At 36.4% G+C, this 25051-nt stretch overlaps 1 protein-coding gene across 1 annotated transcript; it reads right to left on the minus strand.

Annotated features, from left to right (window-relative positions):
* Positions 1 to 5665: 5665 nt before the first annotated feature.
* Positions 5666 to 12100, minus strand: IAPP (islet amyloid polypeptide). The gene is made up of 4 exons (XM_032287736.1): positions 11930 to 12100; positions 11510 to 11604; positions 6573 to 6901; positions 5666 to 6258 (listed from the first exon to the last, which is right to left on the minus strand). Exons 2-3 carry the CDS (start codon positions 11587 to 11589, stop codon positions 6712 to 6714), a joined length of 270 nt encoding a protein of 89 aa, XP_032143627.1. The 5' UTR covers positions 11590 to 11604; positions 11930 to 12100; the 3' UTR covers positions 5666 to 6258; positions 6573 to 6711.
* Positions 12101 to 25051: the final 12951 nt, after the last annotated feature.

Genomic DNA, 25051 nt, shown 5'->3' on the forward strand with positions numbered 1-25051 from the left:
ATACATGCTAGATGGGACTCATTTGTAAGGCTAACATCTAAATTCAATATGTACTAAAATGTCAAAAAATCTTTGATTTTGCTACAATGTCTTGTGTTACATTTACATGAAAAAACTTTTATATATGGATATGGAAGAGTACAGAGGTTATACTGTATTTTGAATTTCTGTTTTCCAGCTGGGAACTGATTTAAGCTAACTTAAAATCTTAGCTTGTGAATAAGTCTTATCTGCATCTGCATCTGGGTCTTAGCTTGTTAATAAATCTTATCTGCATAACATTTTGGCCATATTTGTGGGTATTTCTACAGACTAAATTAAGTTTTAAATATATTTTCCGAGGAAAGGTGAGAAAGAAAAATGTGTAGGTGGTAATAACAAGAGCTTTGCAGAGGCAAATTTCCAGATATAAACATATAATACAACGTACTTGTAATAACTGTAACTATTTTTGACAAGTAAATATTACATTTTGATGCCTTCATTTATTGTAGATGAAAAAACCATTTACCTCAGATTATTGGTCACAGTGACCCTAGCTCATATTTGGTTGTAAAATAGTACAGTACCTGTTTTAGGTTATTCAGCTCCTAAACTTACATATATTGACAGAGCAATGTGTACTACAGATGTGTGAGATTTTAAAGCTATTGAGGAGGCTCAGTACATTATGTCTTAAAAATAGTCACATTTAAGCATCTATTGGATTACTGTATTATGGTATTTATAATGATGAGGTACAAAAGTGTCTAGGTCTATGTTTGCATATAGTCTGGAAGACAAATCTTACACTTGCAGCATTTTAACAATTCTAATAGGGGCAGCTATTAGAATCTCCTAAACATCTTGACCTGTGGGCTTACATATTTCTTATTTATTTTTTCAGAAGTCTTAGAATCAAGAAAGGGACAAATATGCAAGTAGTGAACTGGCATAATATTTTTGTTAACACTTCATGCTTTGGTCAATGCCACAGTATTCTAGACTTCTAGTTAATAATTACAGTTAAAAATTACTAAGTGTTGTATTGCTAGGTATATTAGTCCATTTTCATACTGCTATGAAAAAATACCCAAGACTGGGTAATTTATAAAGAAAACGAGGTTTAATGAACTGTTAGTTCCACATGGCTGGGAGGCCTCACAATCATGGCAGAAGGAGGAGGAGCAAAGGCACATCTTACATGGTGGCAGGCAAGAGAGAAGTACAAAGGAACTGCCCTTTATACAACCATCAGATCTTGTGAAATGTATTCACTATCACAAGAACAGCATGGGAAAAACCTGCCACCATGATTCAATTACCTCCCACTGGGTACCTTCCATGACACATGGGGATTATGGAAGGTACAATTTGAAGTGAGATTTGGGTGGAGATACAGTCAAATCATATTATTTTGCCCCTGTCCCTCCCAAATCTTATGTCCTCACATTTTAAAACACAGTGTGTCCTTCCAACTTTAATTTCTTGGGTACATGTGCAGAGCGTGCAGGTTTGTTACATAGTTACACACGTGTCATGGTGGTTCGCTGCATCCATCACCCTGTCATCTACCTTATGTACTTCCCCTAATGCTGTCCCCCACCCCCTAACAGGCCCCTGTGTGTGATATTCCCCTCCCTGTGTTCATGTGTTCTCATTGTTCAACTCCCACTTATGAGTGAGAACATGTGGTGTTTGGTTTTCTGTTCTTGTGTTAGTTTGCTGAGAATGATGGTTTCCAGCTTCATCCATGTCCCTGCAAAGGACATCAACTCATCGTTTTTGATGGCTGCGTAGTATTCCATGGTATATATATATATACATCACATTTTCTTTATGCAGTCTATCATTGACGGGCATTTGGGTTGTATCCAAGTCTTTGCTATTGTGAATAGTGCCACAATAAACATACATGTGCATTTGTCTTTATAATAGAATGATTTATAATCCTCTGGGTATATATCTAGTAACGGGATTTCTGGGTCAAATGGTATTTCTAGTTCTAGATCCTTGAGGAATCGCCACACTGTCTTCCACAACGGTTGAACTAATTTACACTCATACAAACATTGTAAGAGCGTTCCTATTTCTTTTTTTCTTTTCTTTTCTTTTTTTTTTTTTTTGAGACAGAGTTTTGCTCTGTCTCCCAGACTGGAGTGCAGTGGCATCATCTTGGCTCACTGCAACCGCTGCCTCCCAGGTTCAAGCAATTCTCCTGCCTCAGCCTTCTGAGTATCCTGGATTACAGGCATCGGCCATCATGCCCAGCTAATTTTTGTATTTTTGTAGAGACAGGGTTCACCATGTTGTCCACGCTTATCTTGAACTCCTGACCTCAGGTGATCTGCCTGCCTTGGCCTCCCAAAGTGCTGGGATTACAGGCTGAGCCACCACACCAGCCATTTTCTTTCTTAAAAACTTATTATCATTTTTTTATTTCAATAGTTTTTGGGTACAAGAGGTTTTTGGCTACACTGATTAATCACATAGTGGGTGAATTCTAAGATTTTAGTGTACCTGTCACCCAAGAAGTGTACATTATATCTAATATATAGTTTTTTATCCCTGGGCCCCTCTCACCCTCCCCCTTCTGAATCTCTAAAGTTCATTATATCACTTTGTATGCCTTTGCATAACTCATAGCTTAGCTCCCGCTTATAAGTGAGAACGTAACAGTTTTTGGTTTTCCACTCCTGTGTTACTTCACTTACAATAATGGCCTCCAGCTCCATCCAAGTTGCTGCAAAGACTTTGTTTATTCCTTTTAATAGCTTAGTAGTATTCCATAGTGGATAAATACCATATTTTCTTTATCCTTTAATTAGTTGATGCAGACTTAGGTTGGCTTCACATCTTTGCAATTGTGAATTGTACTGCTAATAAACATATGTATTCAAGTGTGTTTTTCATATAATGACTTCTCTTCCTTTGGTTAGATACTCAAGTGAGATTGCTGAATCAAATGGTAGATCAACTTTTAACTCTTTAAGGAACCTCCATACTGTTTTCCATGGAAGTTTTACTAATTTACATCCTCACCAGCATTGTGTAAGCATTCCTGTTTCTCCACATCCACACCAATATCTATTGCTTTTTGACCTTTTTCTTTTTTTCTTTCTTTCTTTCTTTTTTTTTTTTTGAGATGGAGTCTTGCTCTGTCGCCAGGCTGGAGTGCAGTGGCGTGATCTCACTCACTGCAACCTCTGCCTCCCGGGTTCAAGCAATTCCGCTGTCTCAGCCTCCCGAATAGCTGGGACTACAGGTGTGCATCACCACACCTGGTTAATGTTTTGTGTCTTTGTAGGTTTCACCATATTGGCCAGGATAATCTCTATCTCCTGACTTCTTGATCTGCCCTCCTTGGCCTCCCAAAGTGCTAGGATTACAGGCGTGAGCCACTGTGACTGGCTTTTTTTTGGAGTTTTTAACAACGGACATTCTTGCAGGAATAAGGTGGTACCTCGTGGTGGTTTTGATTTGCATTTCCCTGATGATTAGTGATGTTGAGTATTTTTTCATGTCGTTGTCCCTTTGTATATCTTTTTTTAAATAAATGTCTATCCATGTCTTTTGCCCACTTTTCAATGGGGTTATTTATTTTTTTTCTTGGTGATTTGTTTGAGTTCCTTTTAGATTCTGGATACAAGTTCTCTATCAGATGTGTAGTTTGCAAATTATTTCTCCCATTCTGTGGGTTGTCTGTTTATTATTTCTCTTGCTGTGCAGAAACTTTTTAGTTTAATTACACCCCATTTATGTATTTTTGCGTTGCATTTGCTTTTGAAGTCATATACCAGTTAAACTCCATCATTTTGCCTCTTAGTGTTCATGCTTGAGCCTACTCACCCAACTTGTGAGATCTATCTAGAAGCTGCTGATCATCAGTTTCAGGTGTTTTCTGTATATTGGGAGTCTGCCCTTCCCTGGTGCTGGCTGCTACCAGTTATTATTTTAGAGAGACAATTTAACAACCACCTGACAATCAGCTGATGGTTGCCTGACAATTCTTGGTTGGGGGCGGGGAAGTGGGGATGTGAGGGTGCAGGTTGGGTTGTGGGGGGCTCTCTTCTCTGCTAATGCTTGCCTAACTACCCATTCTAACTCAGGTTACTCTGGGTACCTATGATTTCACATACCTAGACACAATGAGAAAGGTTGAGATAAACTTAGTCACCAGAATTTTACTGTTGGTACATCCAATTACAATAATTTAGTTATCCTCATTATTTTTTTCACAAAGTAGTTGTGAGAAACCAGAGAATACACTCAGTAAGCTCCCTGGCAGTAAAGCATTTTCAACCTTCGTATAGCTGATTCCTTATTGAGTTGCAAATACCAGCCTAACTAAAGAAACAATGCTGAATTTGTGTAAATGTTTCACTTTCATAAGAAATTGAATGAATAAACTTCAGAATAAAATCCACAATTAATATCTGCTGTATCCATATAGCAACTTTTATGTTATAGAGTGTTATAGAGTTGCTCTGTGTTTTAATCCCTACCACCAGAGGTTGTTGGGTTACTATTCATAATTCTTCTTGTTTAATTCCTGGGAATTGTATGCTACCATGGGCAATGTCTTTGAACATCATATGTACTCATTAAAATTTTGTTAACACTTGAAAGACAGATTGGGGAGTTGAAATAAATTATAATGTTAAATAAACCCATGTGTGTAATATTTATAAACCTAACTATAATGTTGATATTATAAATTATGATATATTATAAATTATATATTATGTTATACATATTTATATTATTTATAGATGTGATATCCAATTAAACTGTAGACTATTGTGGGAAATTTTTCAAATAAATTTGAGAGGTTATAATTTCATTGTACCTTCTTCAGTTGGAAATGTTGGGTTTGAGCCCACTTTGAAAGAAGGACCAACAGTTGAACATCACACACATAAATATATGTATACACCTATTTATTTCAATATGTAATTCATGACATAAAATTTATTATAAATATATTTCCCTGCCTCTAAATACTCACTACCACTACCACTTACCCATCACCAACAAAAGCCTCTACAATCTAGTAATCTAAGGCACACTTCATTAAGGGAAATTTTAATGTAGAAATGAAAGTCAATGAGTCAAATTTCCACTTAGATTGAAATGCTTATTTTTTCTTTTTAAAAGTACAAGTTGAATGTTTTTAGAAATGGCATAATGCAGCATGACAGCAGTTTATGTGAATTAATGCTACTTCCAAAGGTACCTAACTCAAAGTCAGGAAAAAGCAGATATTGTATAAGAATCTGAATCCACTTTGGGAGGCCGAGGCAGGTGGATCACGGGGTCAAGAGATCGAGACCATCCTGGCCAACATGGTGAAACCCCGTCTCTACTAAAAATACAAAAAAATTAGTTGGGTGTGGTGGCGTGTGCCTGTAGTCCCAGCTACTCGGGAGGCTGAGGCAGAAGAATTGCTTGAACCCGGCAGGGGGAGGTTGCAGTGAGCCAAGGTCGCACCACTGCACTCCAGCCTGGCTCCTGGTGACGGAGTGAGACTTTGTCTCAAAAAAAAAAAAAAAGAATCTGAATCAAAGCAAAACATTTCATCTCCTGTCCAACATTGCAGCCACTATCAAAAAAATGCATCATACAAATAATCTTTGCCAGAAATGTCCAATTTGTTAAACGAATAAAATAATTACTATACAAAAAATAGTTTCCAGAAGTCTGTGATCTTTTAATTGAAGACATGATTAGTAGAACATAAGTTGCGTTTGCCATACCCTGCATAAGAATAGGACCAGGTTTGCTGAAAGCCACTTAAACAGAATAAAGGGCATATAAACATTTAATGAAGGCTCACTGCTGCTAACACACAATGAAATCCTCAAAGATACAAAGTGCTTTTATACTTTTAAATGACCTCTTAGTACCAGTAAACACAACAAACAATAGACTTTAAAAAATACTTTGACTGAGTCAGGAGCAGGATTTTATTTCTTTGTTTTTAAAACAGCACCTTATCATTTTAGAAATCTAGTGCAAAAAGGGGTTGCTTAACAAGGGTACTTACAATTACTGATTTTCTAATGTTAAGAAAAATAACTTTATTATTAACTGTTTACAGTTTACCAAGTTTCAAACTACCATTTTCTCCTCTGTTCTTAAACCTGTGCCACTGACATATAAGCCCCAAAAATACTTTTTTTATGTTTTAAAATAGAAACCAATAGCAAAAACATTTCATTTTAAAAAGATACTATCTTTTTATTATGGGACCTTAGCTAGTACTACATATAAAACAATCTTTTGGCCGGGCGCGGTGGCTCACGCCTGTAATCCCAGCACTTTGGGAGGCCGAGGCGGGTGGATCACGAGGTCAAGAGATCGAGACCATCCTGGTCAACATGGTGAAACCCCGTCTCTACTAAAAATACAAAAAATTAGCTGGGCATGGTGGCGTGTGCCTGTAGTCCCAGCTACTCAGGAGGCTGAGGCAGGAGAATTGCCTGAACCCAGGAGGCGGAGGTTGCGGTGAGCCGAGATCGCGCCATTGCACTCCAGCCTGGGTAACAAGAGCGAAACTCCGTCTCAAAAAAAAAAAAAAAAAAAAAAACAATCTTTTGACAATGTATATGTCCTGGCAATAAACGTAGGATACACAGACCATATATTCACAGTGGAAATGAAAAAGGCACTGGTAAATTATACAGGAAATCACTAGAACATAAAGCAATAACTGTAGAGGCACATTGTCCTCTAAAGGGGAAAGTAATTCGGTGGCTGTCTCTTTAAAGCCTCTACTGCATTCCTCTTGCCATAGGTATTGGATCCCACGTTGGTAGGTGAGAGAATGGCACCAAAGTTGTTGCCGGAACGACCTAAAAAATCTGCCAGGCGATGCATTGAACATGTGGCGGTGTTGCATTTCCGTGTTTCCACCTGATGGCTGGTAACAAGGAAAAATGTGAAAAGTTAGAGCCTTAGAATTTTACTTGGATCCAGCCATGTGACATCAAACGTCTTATATTGATGAAAACTAAAGACACACTTTTCAAACAAGTAATTCAGTGTTTTGGTTTGCAAACACCTAGATGACTGAGATTTTTTTTTTCACACCTTGAAATGACAATTGGAAATCATATAACATCTTTCGTTACAGTCCATGTTGCATTTCTCTGTTAAAAGTCTTCCTTTGGAAATTCAGAATACATCTCATATAATCAGAATAACAGTGTCTTTGTCTTACATTTTTAAAAATCTTGAGGAATTTATGTTTTAATATATAAAAAGAATTTAGAAATGTAAAATTTATATGTAATCTGAAATAAATAGAAATTTAAAAATAATTATTTCTACATCTTTCCAACAAGAATAAAGCAGTATCACTTAATCTTTAAGTTCTTGAGATAATTGAATCAGGAGTGTTAAGCAAGAAATGTCAGAAGCGAATTCTGCAATATGCAACACATGGATGAACCTTGAGGACATTAGGTTAAGTGAAAGAAGCCAGCAACAGAAAGATAAATACCACTTGGGTCCATGTATATAAAGTATTTAAAATAGTTGAATTCATGAATCAAAGAATGGAATGGTGGTTATTAGGGAGAGGAGGAAATAAGGAGTTACTGACTAATGGGTGTAAAGCTTCAGTCAAGCAGGGTGCCTAAGCTCTAGAGATTTGCTGCACAACACTGTACACATAATCCAGAATAAAACATTGCATGCTTAAAAATTTGTTAAAAGGGTAGATCTTCTGCTTTGCTCTTGCCACAATAAAATGAAATATAATAAAATAAAAAAGAGATAATGTCATAAAAAGTATGTCAAAAAAAGAGAATGTCATAAAATCTCAAAGAGAATCAAATTTATCACCTGCTCAAGTACTCTATTGCAATGTGAGAGTTTTCTTACTTTTAGCATAAATACATTTTCCTGCTTGGATCTTATGCTTCCAACAATTTTAATGATAAGACTAGGCTAAGTGTTAAAAATCAAAAGACTTTTTATGTCAATGGTATTAATAGTCACCATATTTTTCTAGCCACCTGGAAGAAGTGCATAATAATATTTATAAACTCAGAAATCATAACCATGAATTAAATAATTCTATTGATTTTAACTTAGGTTTTAATTTAAAACGTTTATTTGTATGCCATCTCCATATTTTTGACTGCCTTTTGTTTCAATGTGCTTTTAAAATGATAGCAGAAATAGATGCAGAATAATAACCTTGCTTCTTTTTTGGTGATTATTAGGAAAGTTAGGGAAATGTTTTAGTTTTCAGCTCCATAGAAATCAAAATATTGGTGAAACTTAGGGTAAGTGGAAAATGACAGTTATAGGGCTAAAATCTCAATGTCCAGGAGCCGGTGGATATGCGTAATTTGGGACTTAAATGCATGGATTTATCTCATTGTGTTTACCTTGTATGGGGAGTATTTCATTATCTCTATCAAGTAGAGACAGTCTAAGAGTAAATGTTTAATAATCTCATGTTAAATTGTTTTTTTAAATTTTTACTCTATTTCCTTCTAAATATAGAAAATTTCTTACAGCATCAGGTGAACTGGATATTTGTTGAATGTAAGTGTATGCTGACAAATTATTGGACAACTTATCTGGGCAAACGAAACCGCTTTGGAATCTAATTATTTAATCTATATCAATCTCATTCACATTATCTGTTCAATTATTTATTTTTGAAGGTACAGTAAATGTGACCAATGTACATTTCAAAAGAGAGACTTAATGCTTTAAGGATTGAACTAGTAATTTCATACATTTGCATTAATTCTAAAATACTAACTTTTCTTGAAAAACAGGAAAAATTGGAATTTGGTCAAAACACCTCAAAAAAAGCAATAAAGAAAAATTATGGGTCGAATTGAGAAGGTTCAAAGGGAATATCTGATTCAAGATATGTTTAGCATGTGACTGAAGCAGAGTGTGAAATACTTTATATGCTAAATGCTGAGTAGTATTTTGATAATTGGTTGGAAGTTCAATAATAGAATTTTAAATTGTTATAAATAAAATGCTACCTTGTTTGAGTTAGCTAGATGGACCATCATTCTGCTTAGAAGAAACAGTAAGAGCATTTATGTTTGTAACATAATTGTGAAATTGCTTTCCTAAACAAGACCTTTCATCTAAATATACTATTCAGCATAGATAAGAGCGCATCTAAAACAATCTTCAGGATGGAAAAAGATGTCTGAAATGGTTAATAAAAGGCACATCCCCAGTTTCAGGCATTTTTTTTTCCCTCACTGACTACCTGGACAGGTAACATACTAGCTAGTAACAACATTAAAGCTTTTGACCACTTATAGGCACATTCACACATGGAAATTCTTGACTTTAAGAAGAGTTTAAGGCCGGGCGCAGTGGCTCAAGCCTGTAATCCCAGCACTTTGGGAGGCCGAGGCAGGTGGATCACGAGGTCAAGAGATCGAGACCATCCTGGTCAACATGGTGAAACCCCGTCTCTACTAAAAATACAAAAAATTAGCTGGGCATGGTGGCGCGTGCCTGTAATCCCAGCTACGCAGGAGGCTGAGGCAGGAGAATTGCTGAACCCAGGAGGCGGAGGTTGCGGTGAGCCGAGATCGCGCCATTGCACTCCAGCCTGGGTAAAAAGAGTGAAAACCCGTCCCAAAAAAAAAAAAAAAAAAAAAAAAAGAGTTTAAACAAAGATGACAATAAGCCAACGTGTAACTCTTAAATTGCCTCTCTTTTAAATGGTCTCTCCAGAGTTTCAAAAATGACTTTAAAGTGAGTAACTGCTCTCAGCTCTTAACATTCATCTGTGGAAGCATGTGAGCTCTTTCAGGGAGGTCCTAGTGATTATATCTTGGAATCTATGTAATTATGTTTTTGACTTTCCTTTGATTACGTGCCAGGAAGATATTTACAAGGGAATGTAAAAAAAATTGGTGGGAAAATATGTGATCCTTTTGTCCTACTTCATACTTTAATAAATTGAAAGAAATCTCAGATGAGATGACTAAATATTATGAGGAAAATGACAATGAATAATATTAGCTTTATTTTTTAAAAAGAGTTTAAAATTTGAGGCATTTCCCATAGATTTTCCTAGCTTTCTGTGAGATACATAGAATAGTACATGCTTTAACACCTCAGCATGATAAATCATACTCCCTTTAACAAGTGTTCAAGCATACTGATTTCAGGCAACACATTAAAAAGCAATTTGAAGAATGTTTCACAAGTATTTCCAGTAACAATTCAAAGTTAAAGATTGTGAGACTAACGTCAAAATAATTGTATAATAAGTAATATTATATTACATAATGCTCTATTTCTAAGTGAAGCTCCTCTCATAATAATCTAATATCTATAAAGACATAATGGTCTGGTTTCAGTGGCTCACTCTTATCATCTCAGAGTTTTGGGAGACTGAGGCAGGAGGATGGCTTGAGCCCGGAGTTTGAGACCAGCCTGGGCAACATAAGGAGACCCTTTCTCTATAAAATAAAGATAAAACAATTAGTTGGGTATGGTGGCAGTTGCCTGTGGCCCAGTGACTTAGGAGGTTGAGGTGGGAGGATCTCCTGAGCCCAGAAGGTCAAGGTTGCAGTGAGCCATATTTGTACCACTGTACCCCAGCAGTCTGGGTGACAGAGAGAGACTTTGTCTCAAAATAAAACTTAAAAAAGAGGGTAAAGTTGCTCAGTAAATTTCTATACCTATTGAAAGAAAATATCAAGATATAAATAGATACACTAGGTAATACTACTGATTTTCCTGTCATCATTCAGTTATTCCGTTTATCAGAAACTTCATGTCATTTTAAAAGTTATGTTTAGCCATAAATAAGCAAATAGAAAATTACAGTTAGTTCTGAGAAGAACATCCAGACTTCCTTAATTACCATTTAAATGACCTTTCATAATAAGCCTTCCCGGGAAATCCTGACATACATGCTACCTATTGAAAATAATTTTAAAAAGTATTAATTTAAATTTATAGCAGCACTGAAGTAATACGAAGAATGACTTTTTATAATTATGTTTCACTAACGGAATAGCTAGCTAACAATATAGAATAAATCCTCAAACAGCAAATGATTTTTTAACTAATTATTTTAGATTTCATTTCCTGCAAACATTAATTTGCTCTTGATTATTTCTATACATTTCCATTTCCACAAGATGTAAAAATTTTGAATATTTCCAGAGCCATTTGAGGAAAACAAAAAATCTATGTAAATATACAAAAAAAATCCACTTGATATAAAAATATATGCTTTAGTGAGGTTTCTCCAGTTTGTTTCAGTATCAGGTTGGTATAGGATATATTACTAACTTTTGATTTTTTCCCCGCTTCATGTTCTGGCTTTGCTCCTCTAAGTTCCAAGAGCATATTTCTTGACAAAACTGGAATTATCCATTCCTGTCTGTCAGAAGTTCCATCAAGTTCTTAAGCATGATATAGTCAGAAATCTAATGGCACAATGTCTGTTAGTTACGCCACAGTATTTAATTCTATTTTTCCCAACTTTACAAAATAAACAGATTTTAAAATTACCAACCTTTCCATGGGTGTAGCTTTCAGAGAGTTTATTGCAACAGAGAGCACGATGAGAAATACTTGCAGCTTTAGGATGCACATTGCTTCTCAAATTTTCTGCAAAGAATATTCCAGCACTGAAATCAAGAGATTTCGTACAGTTCTAATTGATGTAATTTTAAATTAGAGACTAGTTTTTAAAGGAAACATTTTTTAATGTAATTTACAAGGTTCAAAACTTTTATTGACATAATCCCTTAATACTGTCCACTTTTCAAGTAATTTCAAGATTTTTACTTTCCCAATTTCCTTCTCTAAACATTCTGAACATGCATATTGTAATACATTCTCCCTTTAGCCTTTCTTTGAAATAAACCATGAATTTAACACCAAGTGTGCATTTCTCTAAATAAATCTTTCCCAGAAATAGTAAATTCTTTACCTTTTAATATTTCAATGTCAGCAATATCAGCAAATGCCTTTGATAGAAAAAAAGCTTCATGAAAAGAGCCCAAACTTGTATCCACTGGAATATTTACCCCCTTATTTGCTATCTAGTAATCCAGCTCTTATATACCTCTCACACCTTTCTCAGCTCAAGCAGCTCAGAGAGCCTCTGTCATTAATTTCCATCCCTATGGATAGAAAGTACCTCACAGGCAGCAGAAGCAAATGGGTCATTATTACATTAACTCATCAGTAAATATTAACGTAGCAAATACAGAGTGTCTTTGTGCAGTTAATGGTGTGTTATACATGACAGAAGTTTGAATTTGCCATCTTTGTAACACATGAATGAATTTTCAAGAATTAAGTGCATGTTACGGTAAGGAACTGATAGAAAGGAGTAAGGATAACAACAAATGTGCATATGTGCAGACAGAGAAGTCACAGACACTGAAGAGGTATACCTAAACCCATGTGACCTCAATGGCTGAACCCCATAAGGCTTCAGACATAAAAGGAGATATAAGGGGAGGGTGTATAAAAAGGGTAAAAGAGAAATCAAAAGTCATTTACAATGAGGTGAGGGAAAATTTAAAGGCACAAGAGTAGTGGAGACCTACTCTGTGGTAGGGATTATTGTAGGTACCAGAGATAGGGCAGTGAACAAAACAAAATTAGAATGAAAAACTCTACATAACCAAATGAATAAAAAATTCATTTGTCAGCACTTAAATAGAGATACATAACTATATGTAGTCAAGCAGTTTTTGGTTGACTTTTTCCATTCATTCTTATACAAAAATTTTACAATTATTTTGAAAGAACAGATTTGCTTCCCGTTAGCTACACGAGAAAATTATGGGGCTGGGTGCGGTGGCTCACAACTGTAATCCCAGCACTGTAGGAAGCAGGTGGGCAGATCATGAGGTCAGGAGTTTGAGACCAGCCTGGCTAACACGGTGAAACCCCATCTGTACTAACGATACAGAAACTAGCTGGGGATGGTGGCGTACCCCTGTAATCCAGCCAAGATTAAAAAAGAAGAAAAAGATGAATGGAGTGGCTCACAGAGTACTTTGCAGTTTGTCTTTTAAAATGATTTGGTTTTTAAAATTTTCTCCAAATTGCTCTTTTTTTAATTTCTAAATTATATTTGTTATATTAGTTATTAATGTAACAACTCAATGTCATGTAAAGCAAATCAAACAAATTTCAATTGTCAGTAAAAATGTGCATGCCTATGTAATCTTAAAAAAATTGAAGTTTTCTAACTAGGAACATAGTTTATTGATTTAATATACTTCTTAAAAGCTTAGTAACATAGTTTGAAGGTGTTTGGTAGAGATTTTAGGAGGAAAGAAACAATTTTGTTTAGAATTCTTGTTCTAATTATTCAATGATTCTACAATTTTAATATTTCTGTGCAATTTACTGGTGTTCCAGAAGAAATATCAAAAGATTTGGAAAGATAATGGATTTCCTGTAAAAAGATAATGTACTTAACAAGGCGAATATGAGGTAGGAGGCAGGACTAGACTCCAGAAGCAGAGCTTGAACACCAGACCTCAAATTGAGAACTAGCAAAAACAGGGCCAATGGGAAGAAGCTTTCCATAAGACACGCCCCCTAGTGTGCCAAGTCAGTTTACCATTCCCATAGCAACACCCAGGAGTTACTGCCTCTTTCCTTGGCAATGATAGGATGACCCAAAGTCACTACCACTTCCCTGGAAATTTCTGCATAAACCACCCCTTAGTCTGCATGTAGTTAAAAGCGGGTATAAATATGACTGCAAAACCGCCCTAAGCTGCGGCTCTCTGCATATGGGGTAGCCCTGCCCTGCAGGAGCAGTCACAGAGTTATAACGGCCAGAGCTGTAACACCGCCTCTTCAATAAAGCCTCTTTTCTTCAACCTCCAGCTTGCCCCTGAATTCCTTCATGAGCAAAGCCAAGAAACTTTGAGCGCTAAGCCCCACGTTGAGGCTCCCCTGTCCTGCATCAAATACAGTGATGTAGAAAGGATACGAGGGACAGTGACATTAAAGTTCAACAATACGGCTCAAACAATGTAGTTAGTGCTGAATCCTGGACCAAAGCTTAGCTTTCTGCCTCATGGTCTAGTGTCCATTTAGATAAAAATACTTACTTGTTACCTACATTGTTATTTATTTTATTTTCATAACCTTTTTTTTTCTCGTGAATATGTTACGGATGCCAAACATAACATTCAAAATGGGTTCTCTCTTACCTTAATGTTATAAGCAAAATGTTCTACCTAATCTTGGCTCACTGTAATCTCCACCTCCCAGGTTCAAGCGATTCTCCTGCCTCAGCCTCCCAAGTAGCTGGGATTACAGGGGCATGTCCCCTCACACTTTGATATTTCCATTCCTTCTTGTGAGCTTAGCCATAAAAATATGATTGTCTTAACTTTTTTAAGTTCTAGTTGTCTTTTAGTGGGAGGACTCTTCAGGATAAAGTCATACCTCAGGAAATAGAAGCGTGTATGCACATTTTAAAGACTTCTGAGCTGTATAGCCAAATTCCACTCTGTATAGGTTGTAATAATCTATACTCCTCTAGAAATGTTTCAATGGCTCTGATCTTCTTAAAATTCCCAACACAGGAAATTATAATAAAATAATATACATGGATCATAAAGTAGTATCTTTGTGTTAAGTTGAATTTTTTTTGATAGTAGTGATTTAAAATGTAGTTTTGGACATTTGTGCAATTTACTTTTTAGTTACCTAGAGATATAGATGCAGATATTATGATAGGTCCGATCCTGAGATGGGGAAAGCTTTGCCCATAGACTATATAATACGAGGAGTGTATGTGCAACAGTAAATTAAGACAAAGGTGTTTCTCAGGAAACACCAGAATTCATGAGTCATACTGAGAAGCAGGAGCCAAAGAAAGGTCTGAAGTGCTCAAAGATGACTTATTGGGAGCTATCAGTAGTGTCAGCAATCAAATGAAGAAAAAAATTAAAGAAAGAAATGTTGTTATGAATGTTACATAATGGGCCCGGCACGGTGGCTCATGCCTGTAATCCCAGCACTTTGGGAGGCCACGGCGGGCGGATCATGAGGTCAGGAGATCGAGACCATCCTGGCCATGGAGAAACCCCATCTCTACTAAAATACAAAAAATTAGGCGGGCGTGGTGGCATGCGCCTCTAGTCCCAGCTTCTCCAGAGACTGATGCAGGGGAATTGCTTGAATCTGGGAGGCGGAGGTCACAGTGAGCCAAGTTCATGCCACTGCACTCCAGCCTGGTGAAAGAGCAAGACTCCATCTCAAAAAAAAAGTTAAGGGAATGTTACATGATGAAGGTAAATAACATAGGAAGAAGGCTAAAAAATAGAAATTTGAATTTAAAAGTAAAAATTTACTGATAACCACAGCTAGAATATTCAGGTAGGGACAGAAACAGATACAATGGAGTAGCAGGACAGCCCTGAAAAACTATTAATGTAGATTCAATGTATCTTAACATATTGAGAGTCAGGGATCTTTAGATACTATGACAGAAGATACTGATTCTTTTTTTTTTTTTTCTGGAAAATGCTCACGTGCACATACAATCTAAATATTGAATGCAGTATCTAGATATTCACATTTCCTCTGACAACCATCTTTATCTGGATTCTCTTATTGTCACCTAATTGAACAGTTTTCATCATAGCAGATAGGAGAAAGACCAGTACCTTCAGGAGAGGTTTGAGTAGGTTAAGGTAACATGTAAAAAAAATACCTGGCACTTAGTAAACAAATGTTCAGTGAACGTGTGTTGATTTTTCAGGAGCCATCAGGAAAGGAGAGTTTAGCAAGAAAGGAGAGGAAAAAGATAGTTGGCATAGTGTCCCCAAAGAACAGAGAGGCAATGGGATCATGAGTGTAATGGAGACATTAGTGTTTTAGGGCCATGGAAGTGAACTTTGGAAATATCAGTTTATTCAGAATCTGCTTTATGTAATGCATTAGAACATTCTTATGCAGTATCTCCCATAATCTTCAAACAAGCCTGCAAAGTAGGAAATGTTACCTTTTACAGTGAGCATTTGAGTGTTTAGAAAGGTTCAGTAACTTTTTCAAATTCTCCTTAGGAGTAAAGCAGAAATTCTTCTGTTGCCTGTAGGGTCTTATGTGGTCTAGCCCCCTGGAACTCTCTCAGTTATGAAGGTGAATTTTTAACAGGAATTCTTCAAAGCTTTATTACAGAAGAGTGCACGTATCTGCAGCCTTTTGAAAGTGAGGTTTTGGAGTTAGTTTACTTACCATCCCAGCAGGTAGGTAACCACTCACTATGACAGAGAAAAAAGGAGAGTTACTAGACCACCAAGAGATGCTTAATTTATTTTCTGCATCTTGGCAGGGCCAATGATATCTCAAACAAAGTCTATGAGTAAATTACATCTATTAGTTATTCCTGGGTCTAACCAAGAATCTTTTTGCCATTGTCTGATGAATTTGATTATTTAGTGCCTCTAACATGGTAGATGCCCTCTGGTGGGCGTTAAAATGCCATACAAATCGCTTCACATTCATACCCCTTTCTATAAATTCACCTGCATGCCTCATTTTCAGAGCTCCTCTGTCCCTATTTTATAAGTTTCTGATTAAGCAGCCAAACCATTTTCCATTGCCCTTGAATTTTTATGCAACCTTGAGCAACTTCTTTTTTGTTTGTTTGTTTGAGACGGAATCTCACTCTGTCACCTAAACTGGAGTGCAATGGCACAACCTCTGCTCACTGCAACCTCTGCCTCTCACATTCAAGCTATTCTCCTGCTTCAGCCTCCCAAGTAGCTGGGATTACAGGTGCGTGCCACCATACCTGGCTAATTTTTGTATTTTTAGTGAATACAAGGTTTCACTATGTTGACCAGGCTGGTCTCGAACTCCTGACCTCATGATCCACCCGCCTAGGCCTCCCAAAGTGCTGGGATTACAGGTGTGCTGCCACTTCTTTTTTTATACAAAGTAGGTGATCAGGTGCACCTCTTGAAGCACTGCTAACTGGGAAGATTGCCTGTCATCTCGGTCTTTCACAGTACCCCCGAGTGAGGCTCTAGAGTGGCAGCAATTCATTTGTGGCTTGTATTCACATGTTGAGCTCATCCAGCTGTAATCCAAGTTCAGTCTTTTTCTGTCTCCTCTGTGAGCTGATATTAAGGAAGTTTGTTAGTGCGATAGTCATAATTTGATGGAGAGCTGCATGTGCAATACTGGTGGGTGACATGGAGGCTGGTCTGCCTGTTCATGCAGCTTGCATCTGCCCTCTGACCCTGCTTATGCCCACTCCTGAATATATTACTTCTGTTTTACGATAGATTACTGAAGGAATTACCTCACTCTGACTTGGTGAGTCTTAGGGAACCCAGCTCATCATATGCAAGTCTGGCCATGTGGTCACCAATATGTCCTGGCCAATAAGTCCATCTTTTCCAGGGCCCAGCAGCTGCAGACAGTATGGCCTTTAGAACCCCAAAGGTCTATGTTGTGATTCTTACACTGAGGCTTGCCATAATGGTTTGTCTTTTCTCACCATAGATACCTCCATAGTTGTATACTATTTTCCCTTCATAAATATGAACAATTTCTGGTTCTTTTTTTCTGACAAGAATAGAAAAGAATACATTTTTCAGATCAATAGTTGTATAAAAGCTACCTGAGATTATGTAAATCTCTCCTGGAAAAGATGTCACGTCTTACCCAGCAACTGCAAATGGCGTTACTACTAGGTTGAGTTTGGTAATCTATTGTCATCCTCCAGGAGTTTTCTATTTATTGCAGGGGTCAGAGTGGTGGATTAAATGGTGAATAGGAAAGAAACCCTTCACCTCTTTACTTTTTAGGATAGAATTATCTGCGGTTCTCCATAGATCACTATGACACTTCTTACGTCACAAGCCAAGGAGCAAATGTGGGGATTCTACCATCTATTAAGTATGTCTGTTCTAATTTTTGAGGACCACAAAAAAATCACCCTGGGTCAGGTGTGGTGGCTTATATCTGTAATCCCAGCAATTTTGGAGGCCAAGGTGGGAGGATCATTTGAAGTTTGAGACCAGCCTGGGAAACACAGGAAGACTCTGTCTCAACAAAACAAAACAAAAAAACCTAAACCAAATCAAACCACGAGTGTATCTGTGGACTATTATGGTTTCTAATTATCAATTAAACTCAGACCCTATGTACTAGTTCTGGAAACATTTGAGTATATCCTTTCCATCAATGTATTACCCTAGTAAATGGCCATACGGCTCTTTGTGATAGGACAAGGGAAGCCCACATGTACTTGCTAAGATGTTATCCACCCTTCCTTTTGAAAACCTTGCCTCTCCTTCAGACAGTGGGTTCCAATCTGAAAAATAGTCCAGATTGGGAAACTGAACAAGGTATTTTAATATTTTATTCGGGGCAGCTGCTCTCAACCCCTCGAGAATACTTCCTTGATCTTTTTTGATTTTGTAAGGTAAGTAATATTATTGTTCGCTATCTACATGTCTTGTGCATTGGGGAATGTCATGTTCTATTAATTATCTCTGTAATTTTCTGTAGTGCAGTTCCCTCTGGCTACCACCCTAACCTTGATGCTCATTACAATAATTGTACCCACTTTGCTTCTGACGCCTAAGTGCTCCCAGATGACTGCTATAGCTTTGCTGTTTCATCACTCTTGCTGCTATCAGAGATCCCTATTCTGTAATAGCAAATATCATCCCTGGCCTACGGAGGGCTGCCATTCCTGAGCTTCTCAACAATACTCACGCGTGAATTCCCAATTGCTCTGGAAAATGGAATAGTCTCTAAACTCTCCTAGGAAATATGGATGAATAGTGGAGTTTGGGCCCTTATGTGATTTATGTAATACTCATGCACTTTTTTGAGGTTTTTGATTCCTTCTCCTACCATTTCCCATGGAAGTTCTGGAATTTTATTTCACTTGGTGTGGGCTATCACTTTTCTAAGTTTCTAGGAGTTATTTTGGAAGCATATTAGCTGAAACCTTGTCAAATATTAAATATTGATGCACTCTTTCTTGTAACAGGTATTGTAACGGGTGTATCAGGTATGGGAACATGGGAAGGGAAAAAAACACCAACTGTTTTAAATGTTGGTCATAGGAATTTTTTAAGATGTAGAAAAGCCTACAATCTTGTAAAACATTAACTATAAAAATTTTAAGCACAACACAGTTAAAAAACCTTTTAGGTTAGTCTGGGTAAAGTTCATACAATTCTGATAAGTTATTTAAATCTTGGCATTGCCTTTTGAATACTTTTCCATTTCAGTGACTTTCACATCTGCCTTACAACAACAGTCAACATATGTTGCTGTTCTGTGGCCTTGTCACCTCAAGAAACTACTCCCCATCTCATATCTTCCACCAGGAAATCCTTCTAAATGTTTTTTCTTTAACAATAATGTTCTATTTGTCTAATTCCCTAATCTTTTCAATTAATCAACTTTCACCTGTATTACTCGCCACAGGACCCTCCCTGTGGTTTTAATATCACTTTCTTTGTTTTTCCCTTCTTTCTGCATTCAAACTTGACTTCATGGCTTATAATTTCAAGTGTATATTTACTGGCTTTGTACATAGATTCCTTTACTCCCTTAATCTATCACTAAATTCAAATTGCTAATTCACAATTCTGGGTAAACACATACATCTACTTGTCTTCCTCCTTTCCCTTTTCTATTGAATGTTTCTGGCATAAATTACATAATGATGCTGATAAACTTTACGAACACAGGTTACACAATCTGATTCAGAGTAGCCAGCAATGCTATTTACTAATTCCTTTACTCAATTCTCTTTAACTTCCTATTTGAATGCTTATGGTGACTATTTTTAACTTTTTCATTATATTTGTTCTTCCAGCTTTTCCATGACTAATTTGCTTTCGAAGATAAACTTGCCTTCCTCAACAAGAATGTCATAGTCACTCCATGCATATTCTCTTACCTTTCTTTTACCTCAAACTTTCTTCAGATATTCAATCAACTTTAGTCTTTTATTTGTGAATCAAAAATGTAAATAGCTCTTCAACTTCGTGCTTTTTACCATAGCTGACATACCCTTCCTAATGTGAATAATATGCACATGAGCATATAAAGATTCATTTTAATGTATGTAGTCCATCTCACTAATGAGCAAGAAAGAATTAAACAGCAAAACCGTCAACTGCTATCTCCAGGATGGGTGCTTAATAGTGATAGGGGAAATTATAATAGACTCTATGTTTCTGCTAAATAGTAGGAATTTTTTTTTTTGCTTTAATACAATCTATAAAGTAAAGGTTGAGCAAAAAGCAAATAGAAAAACACAATCAAAACGAAATAAAATGGCAGCCACAACAAAAAGATACAAAAAGACTTCTCTATTGCTATTTAGCAGAGAACACAGGAAGTAACCACCCAAAGAGGGCTTAGAATGGGTAGACTTGAGTAAATCATAAGGCAATTGCAAATACAGATGTTTGTTACCTCTGACTAATAATTAAAAAGGTAATAAGCTCTTCTGGAAGTTTAGCTTTACATTAAATTGATGAACTAAGAAAGGACATGAATTTATTGACAAATACATGTAAAGATAACAGTACTGTATTGGGTTTGAAAGTCAAATATATATGGGAAAACAAAACCTTGATATGAGAATCTGAATTTTTTTTCAAAAGGAAAAATATATTATTTTAGTGTAGATCAATATGAGTTACAGAGGAAGATGATTAATACAATCTCTAACAAAAGAAATCCAAATAAAACCAGAGAAATGATATTTCCTTAGTTACACAGGCTAAGGTTTTATCTATTTCTCATTAGTTTACTCTCATTTGTATAATTGAAATTAAAACCCTATTACAAAGGCTGATAATGAATTGTGAGTATATTCCAAAACTCCTAGCTTAAATTATGAAGAATTATATACCCTCAGCAGACCAACAGCAAGCAACAAGATTGAAATGGTAATAAAGAAATTACCAACAAAAAAAGTCCAGGACCAAAAGAAGTCACAGCAGAATTCTACCAGACTTTCAAAGACTTGGTACCAATCCTATTGACACTATTCCACAAGATAAAGGAAGAGGGAATTTTCCTAAATCATTCTGTGAAGCCGGTATCGCCCTAATACCAAAACCAGGAAAGGACATAACCGAAAATAAAACTGCAGCCCCAAATCCCTGATCAACATAGAAGCAAAAATCCTTAACACAATACGTAAGCTAAACAAATCCAAAGGATCATCTACCATGATCAGATACATACAGAAATATTTGGTGAACAGGGTGATCATATCTCCAAATTATTTAAGTGGTTCAGGAAAAAAAGCTGTCTATCTAGCTGTCTATCATCCGCCTTTCTATTTAATCAGCTAAGAGAGGAAGAGAATGAGAAAACAAATGAAGCAAAATCCAAACAATTGGTGACTCAGGATAAAAGCTATATGAAAATTTGATATAATATTCACAACTTTTCTCTACGTTTGAGATTATAATAAAAGTTACCAAAACAATACTGGTGCCCAAAGGAGCAGATCAAATTAATAGAACTCTTCAGGAAAGATGTACTATAACAAGGTTTATTTCTGCTGGGAGTGTTATATACTATGAACAGGTAGAAAGATAAGCAAGCAGGCATTGTGAAGACATGTTCTGGCTAAGAATCATGAACTTCAGTAGGTATTTTAGTTTTTAATAAAAACAATGTGTGTTTCTAAGTACTTTATTAAGTGTTTTACGTATATAGTACACAAAGTGTTCCGTGAAAAAGTGGTAGATGCAAAACAACCCCTAAACGCAGAAGGAGGTCAGAAGCCGAAGAGGGTGATTTATTTGGGGAACTTTCATACAGAAGCATGGTCTCTGGCAATTGAAAGACGGTAGATTCCTCACTGTGAGCCCCCTGACTCAGGGATTATATCTTGAGGAAAAAGTAGGAAGGTGTAGGTGGCTGAGATAATTCTGCTGGTGTCGCAGCCTATGTTATCTGTGGAACAGCATCGAGGATTGTTTTGGAGGAAAGGTTAAACTTACAGTAAACAGGTGTTTCTCAATTTGTAAATAAAAAGTAATACCTAAGCCAGGAATCTTGGAGTTATTCCTGGACTCGAAGTTACTTAGGTGTCACATGGCAGCTTAGCATCTAAAATAGAGTCACTCTTGTCCCCACACAATGACTGTTTCCGTATTTGCTAAATGAGAACTTGACTAAATCAATCTTTGCCAGTCTCGTTTGATTTACAATGCTTTTTCATAGTGATGCATAATCTCTTGAAAATTTTTATAAATTAAAAAAAAGTTCTTCCTTCTGCTTTCTGCTGAATTCCTAGTACTTTCTCGTACTTATTGTCTGCTTTCTTATCTTGTAGATCTTAGTAAATCCTTCCAAATTGAAGCACTTTTCTTGATCCACCAAGCAAACCCAGTTGGGCACAGGCATCACAGCCCCAAGATTTGTGTCAAATTCCGAGTGAGTTACTGAATATAGGTACGGTGGGGACAAGAGGGACTTTATTTTAAATGCTAATCTGTTGAGTAACTCCGTTTTCAGGAATGCCTCCATGTCTAGTTGATGTGTAACTACTTCTGTAGTAACATCTATTTATTGAAAGTCTTGCCTTTCTTCCAAAACAACCCTTCATATTGTTGCATACATAATAGGCTGTGGTGCCTGCAGTCACTACCTACACGTTCCTTATGAGTATCTATACTTTTCCCTCAAGACGCAAGGCCTGAGTCTGGGGAGTTACAGTGTGCAAATGTACCTGGCTAGTGGCTGCCCAAGACCATGCTTCTCTCTGTAAGTTCCCTAATGAATCATCTTAGGCCTACAAACTGGATTTGTCTGCCTTCTTCTTAGTTTCCTGGCTTCTCAGCATTTGGGTCCACTTTGTGTATACCACCCTTGCACAAACAGACACTGAAGTATCTGGAATCCAAATTTTGTTTACTTTGTAGTGAAGAGAAAGAGACTGAGTACTTCACAACTCTTTGGAACATATGTTATTAGGGAGAATTTCAGGGGAAAAAAACAGTTTTCCCAATCTTGATAGAAAAAAACAGCCTTGTTTCAATTACCCTTACTTTGACAATCAAATTATGAAAAGTATATAGTTTGCCCTATGTGTATTTACTCTAGTATGGGCCCGAGATAGCTAATGTTAGTTAGAGGAGGTGGTTAAAACCCTCCATGAGGCTTGTGTGTATTCTCCAGGTCTACTTGTTGATTGTTTTTTATTTTCAGACTTGGTGCTACTGAGGCCAATTAAGGTAAAAACTTTTGGGTTCTTGTTTTGGAGTTTCCAAAAGAACATAGAGTTGCAGTTCCAGAATTCAAATGTTCAAATGTGGGGCAAATAAGCACGAAGAGGAGACTGTTGTGTGGAAACTTGATGCTCCATCAGATTGACTATCTCATAACCAGTGATGGGAAAGACCCTAAAATCACAAAGTTAGTTAATGGTACCGAGATACATATCATGCCTTTAATGAACCCAGATGAATTTGAAGCTATTAAAAAGCCTGAATGTTTTCACACTAATGGAAGGGAAGAATTATAACTAGTATGACCTGAAAAGAAATTTCCCAAATGCTTTTGAATTTAATAATGTATCAAGGCAACCTGAAATTGTGGCAGTCATGAAGTGGCTGAAAATGGAGACATTTGTCTTCTCTGAAAATCGTGGTGGTGACTTGGTAGCAAGTTCTCTGTTTGATAATGGTGTTCCAGCAACTTGGACATTATTTTCCTGGAGCTTAATTTCTAATGATGATGTTTTCCAATTTCTTTCCACATCTGGATGCCACAGTCCTCTGCTAAACTGATGATTCCAGAATGTGTAACTCTAGCCTTTTGCCTGAGCTTCAGACTCATGTCCTACCGTCCACAGAACATGCCTACCTGGATGCGACCCACAGGTCATGTCTGAGCATAAGTATGAGCATGATAATATTCATGTTGAAATTGAGCATACCTTTTACCCTAGAGCTGCTCTCTGTCCTATTTTTTTTTTTTTTTTAATCTCAAGTACTGGTACTACCAAGCTAGAAACCTGGGAAACATCTTTGAAACTTCCTCCTCCTCCATATATTCAGTAAGTCACTAAAGATGTTAGTTATAAATACGAATTCATTCTCAAAAAATGGTTTTATTCCGGGGGTGTGGAGGGTGGGAAGGGATAACATGGGGAGAAATGTCAGATATAGGAGACAGGGGGATGGAGGCAGCAAATCACCTTGTATGTACCTATGCAACAATTCTGCATGGTCTGCACAGGCACCCCAGAATCTAAAGTACAATTTAAAAAAAAAAAGGTTTTTTTTTTTTTTTTTTTTTTTTTTACAAATAGATGACTCTAGCTAAAATGTGTAATTTTATATCAATATGCTTGCAGATAATAATTATAAAGTTTACTTATTTATGACATTTGGTACTGTTAAACAAACATAAAGACAATATCTTTGTCTTATATATCATGCTATTTAATTTGTGACATACACTCTTATGTTAAATTAATGTTAAGAGAAAAAGTGTGGCCTATTAAGAAATAAATTTATAGATGACATAATGTCATATTTGTAGATTTGAGTTTATTATATGTTTTGATTTGTTAAAATAAGAGGAAGCTGTTTTTTTATGTTTGGAATTTTTATACTTAAAATATTTAAAAAGTGTAAAATATCAATACACTTGTTTAATAATGTTGGAGTTTTTCTTAAAATTGAAGAAATAAGAGTGGGTTTTATATCATCATATTTCTCTGAATATGAAAAGCCTGCTTATGTAAAATTTTCCATCTTATTACTCTTTTTTTCAAAAATAGGTTTTGAAACAATGGAAAAATAACATGAGGTGCTAGGTAAATATTTTGAATAGATGATTAATGAAATTTACTGATCAGATGAAGGCAATCTTGAGGGAAATGTATAACATCATCATTTTATGCTCCTCATTAGGTGATATTTAGAGATCAGTGCTCTTAATGCTTCCTGCCTTTAGCCATGGTCCATTAGAGGTATAAATAAAACAGCATATGACCACAAATAAAGATCATTTAAAACTGTCTAATGATCCAAACCACTATGCTGAGAAATTGTATTCA

The sequence above is a fragment of the Sapajus apella genome, unplaced genomic scaffold (genome assembly GCF_009761245.1).
Source record: "Sapajus apella isolate SASKATOON/1434 unplaced genomic scaffold, GSC_monkey_1.0 scaffold2, whole genome shotgun sequence".
Classification (NCBI taxonomy): domain Eukaryota; kingdom Metazoa; phylum Chordata; class Mammalia; order Primates; family Cebidae; genus Sapajus; species Sapajus apella.

What these genes read in the sequence shown, in the direction of transcription:
- IAPP (XM_032287736.1), bottom strand. Translation starts at nt 11,589, where the DNA reads ATGTGCATCCTAAAGCTGCAAGTATTTCTCATCGTGCTCTCTGTTGCA. An exon ending in AAAGCTACACCCATGGAAAG is followed by an intron (nt 6,902 to 11,509) that starts GTTGGTAATTTT and finishes CCTTGTTACCAG; the next exon opens with CCATCAGGTGGAAACACGGA.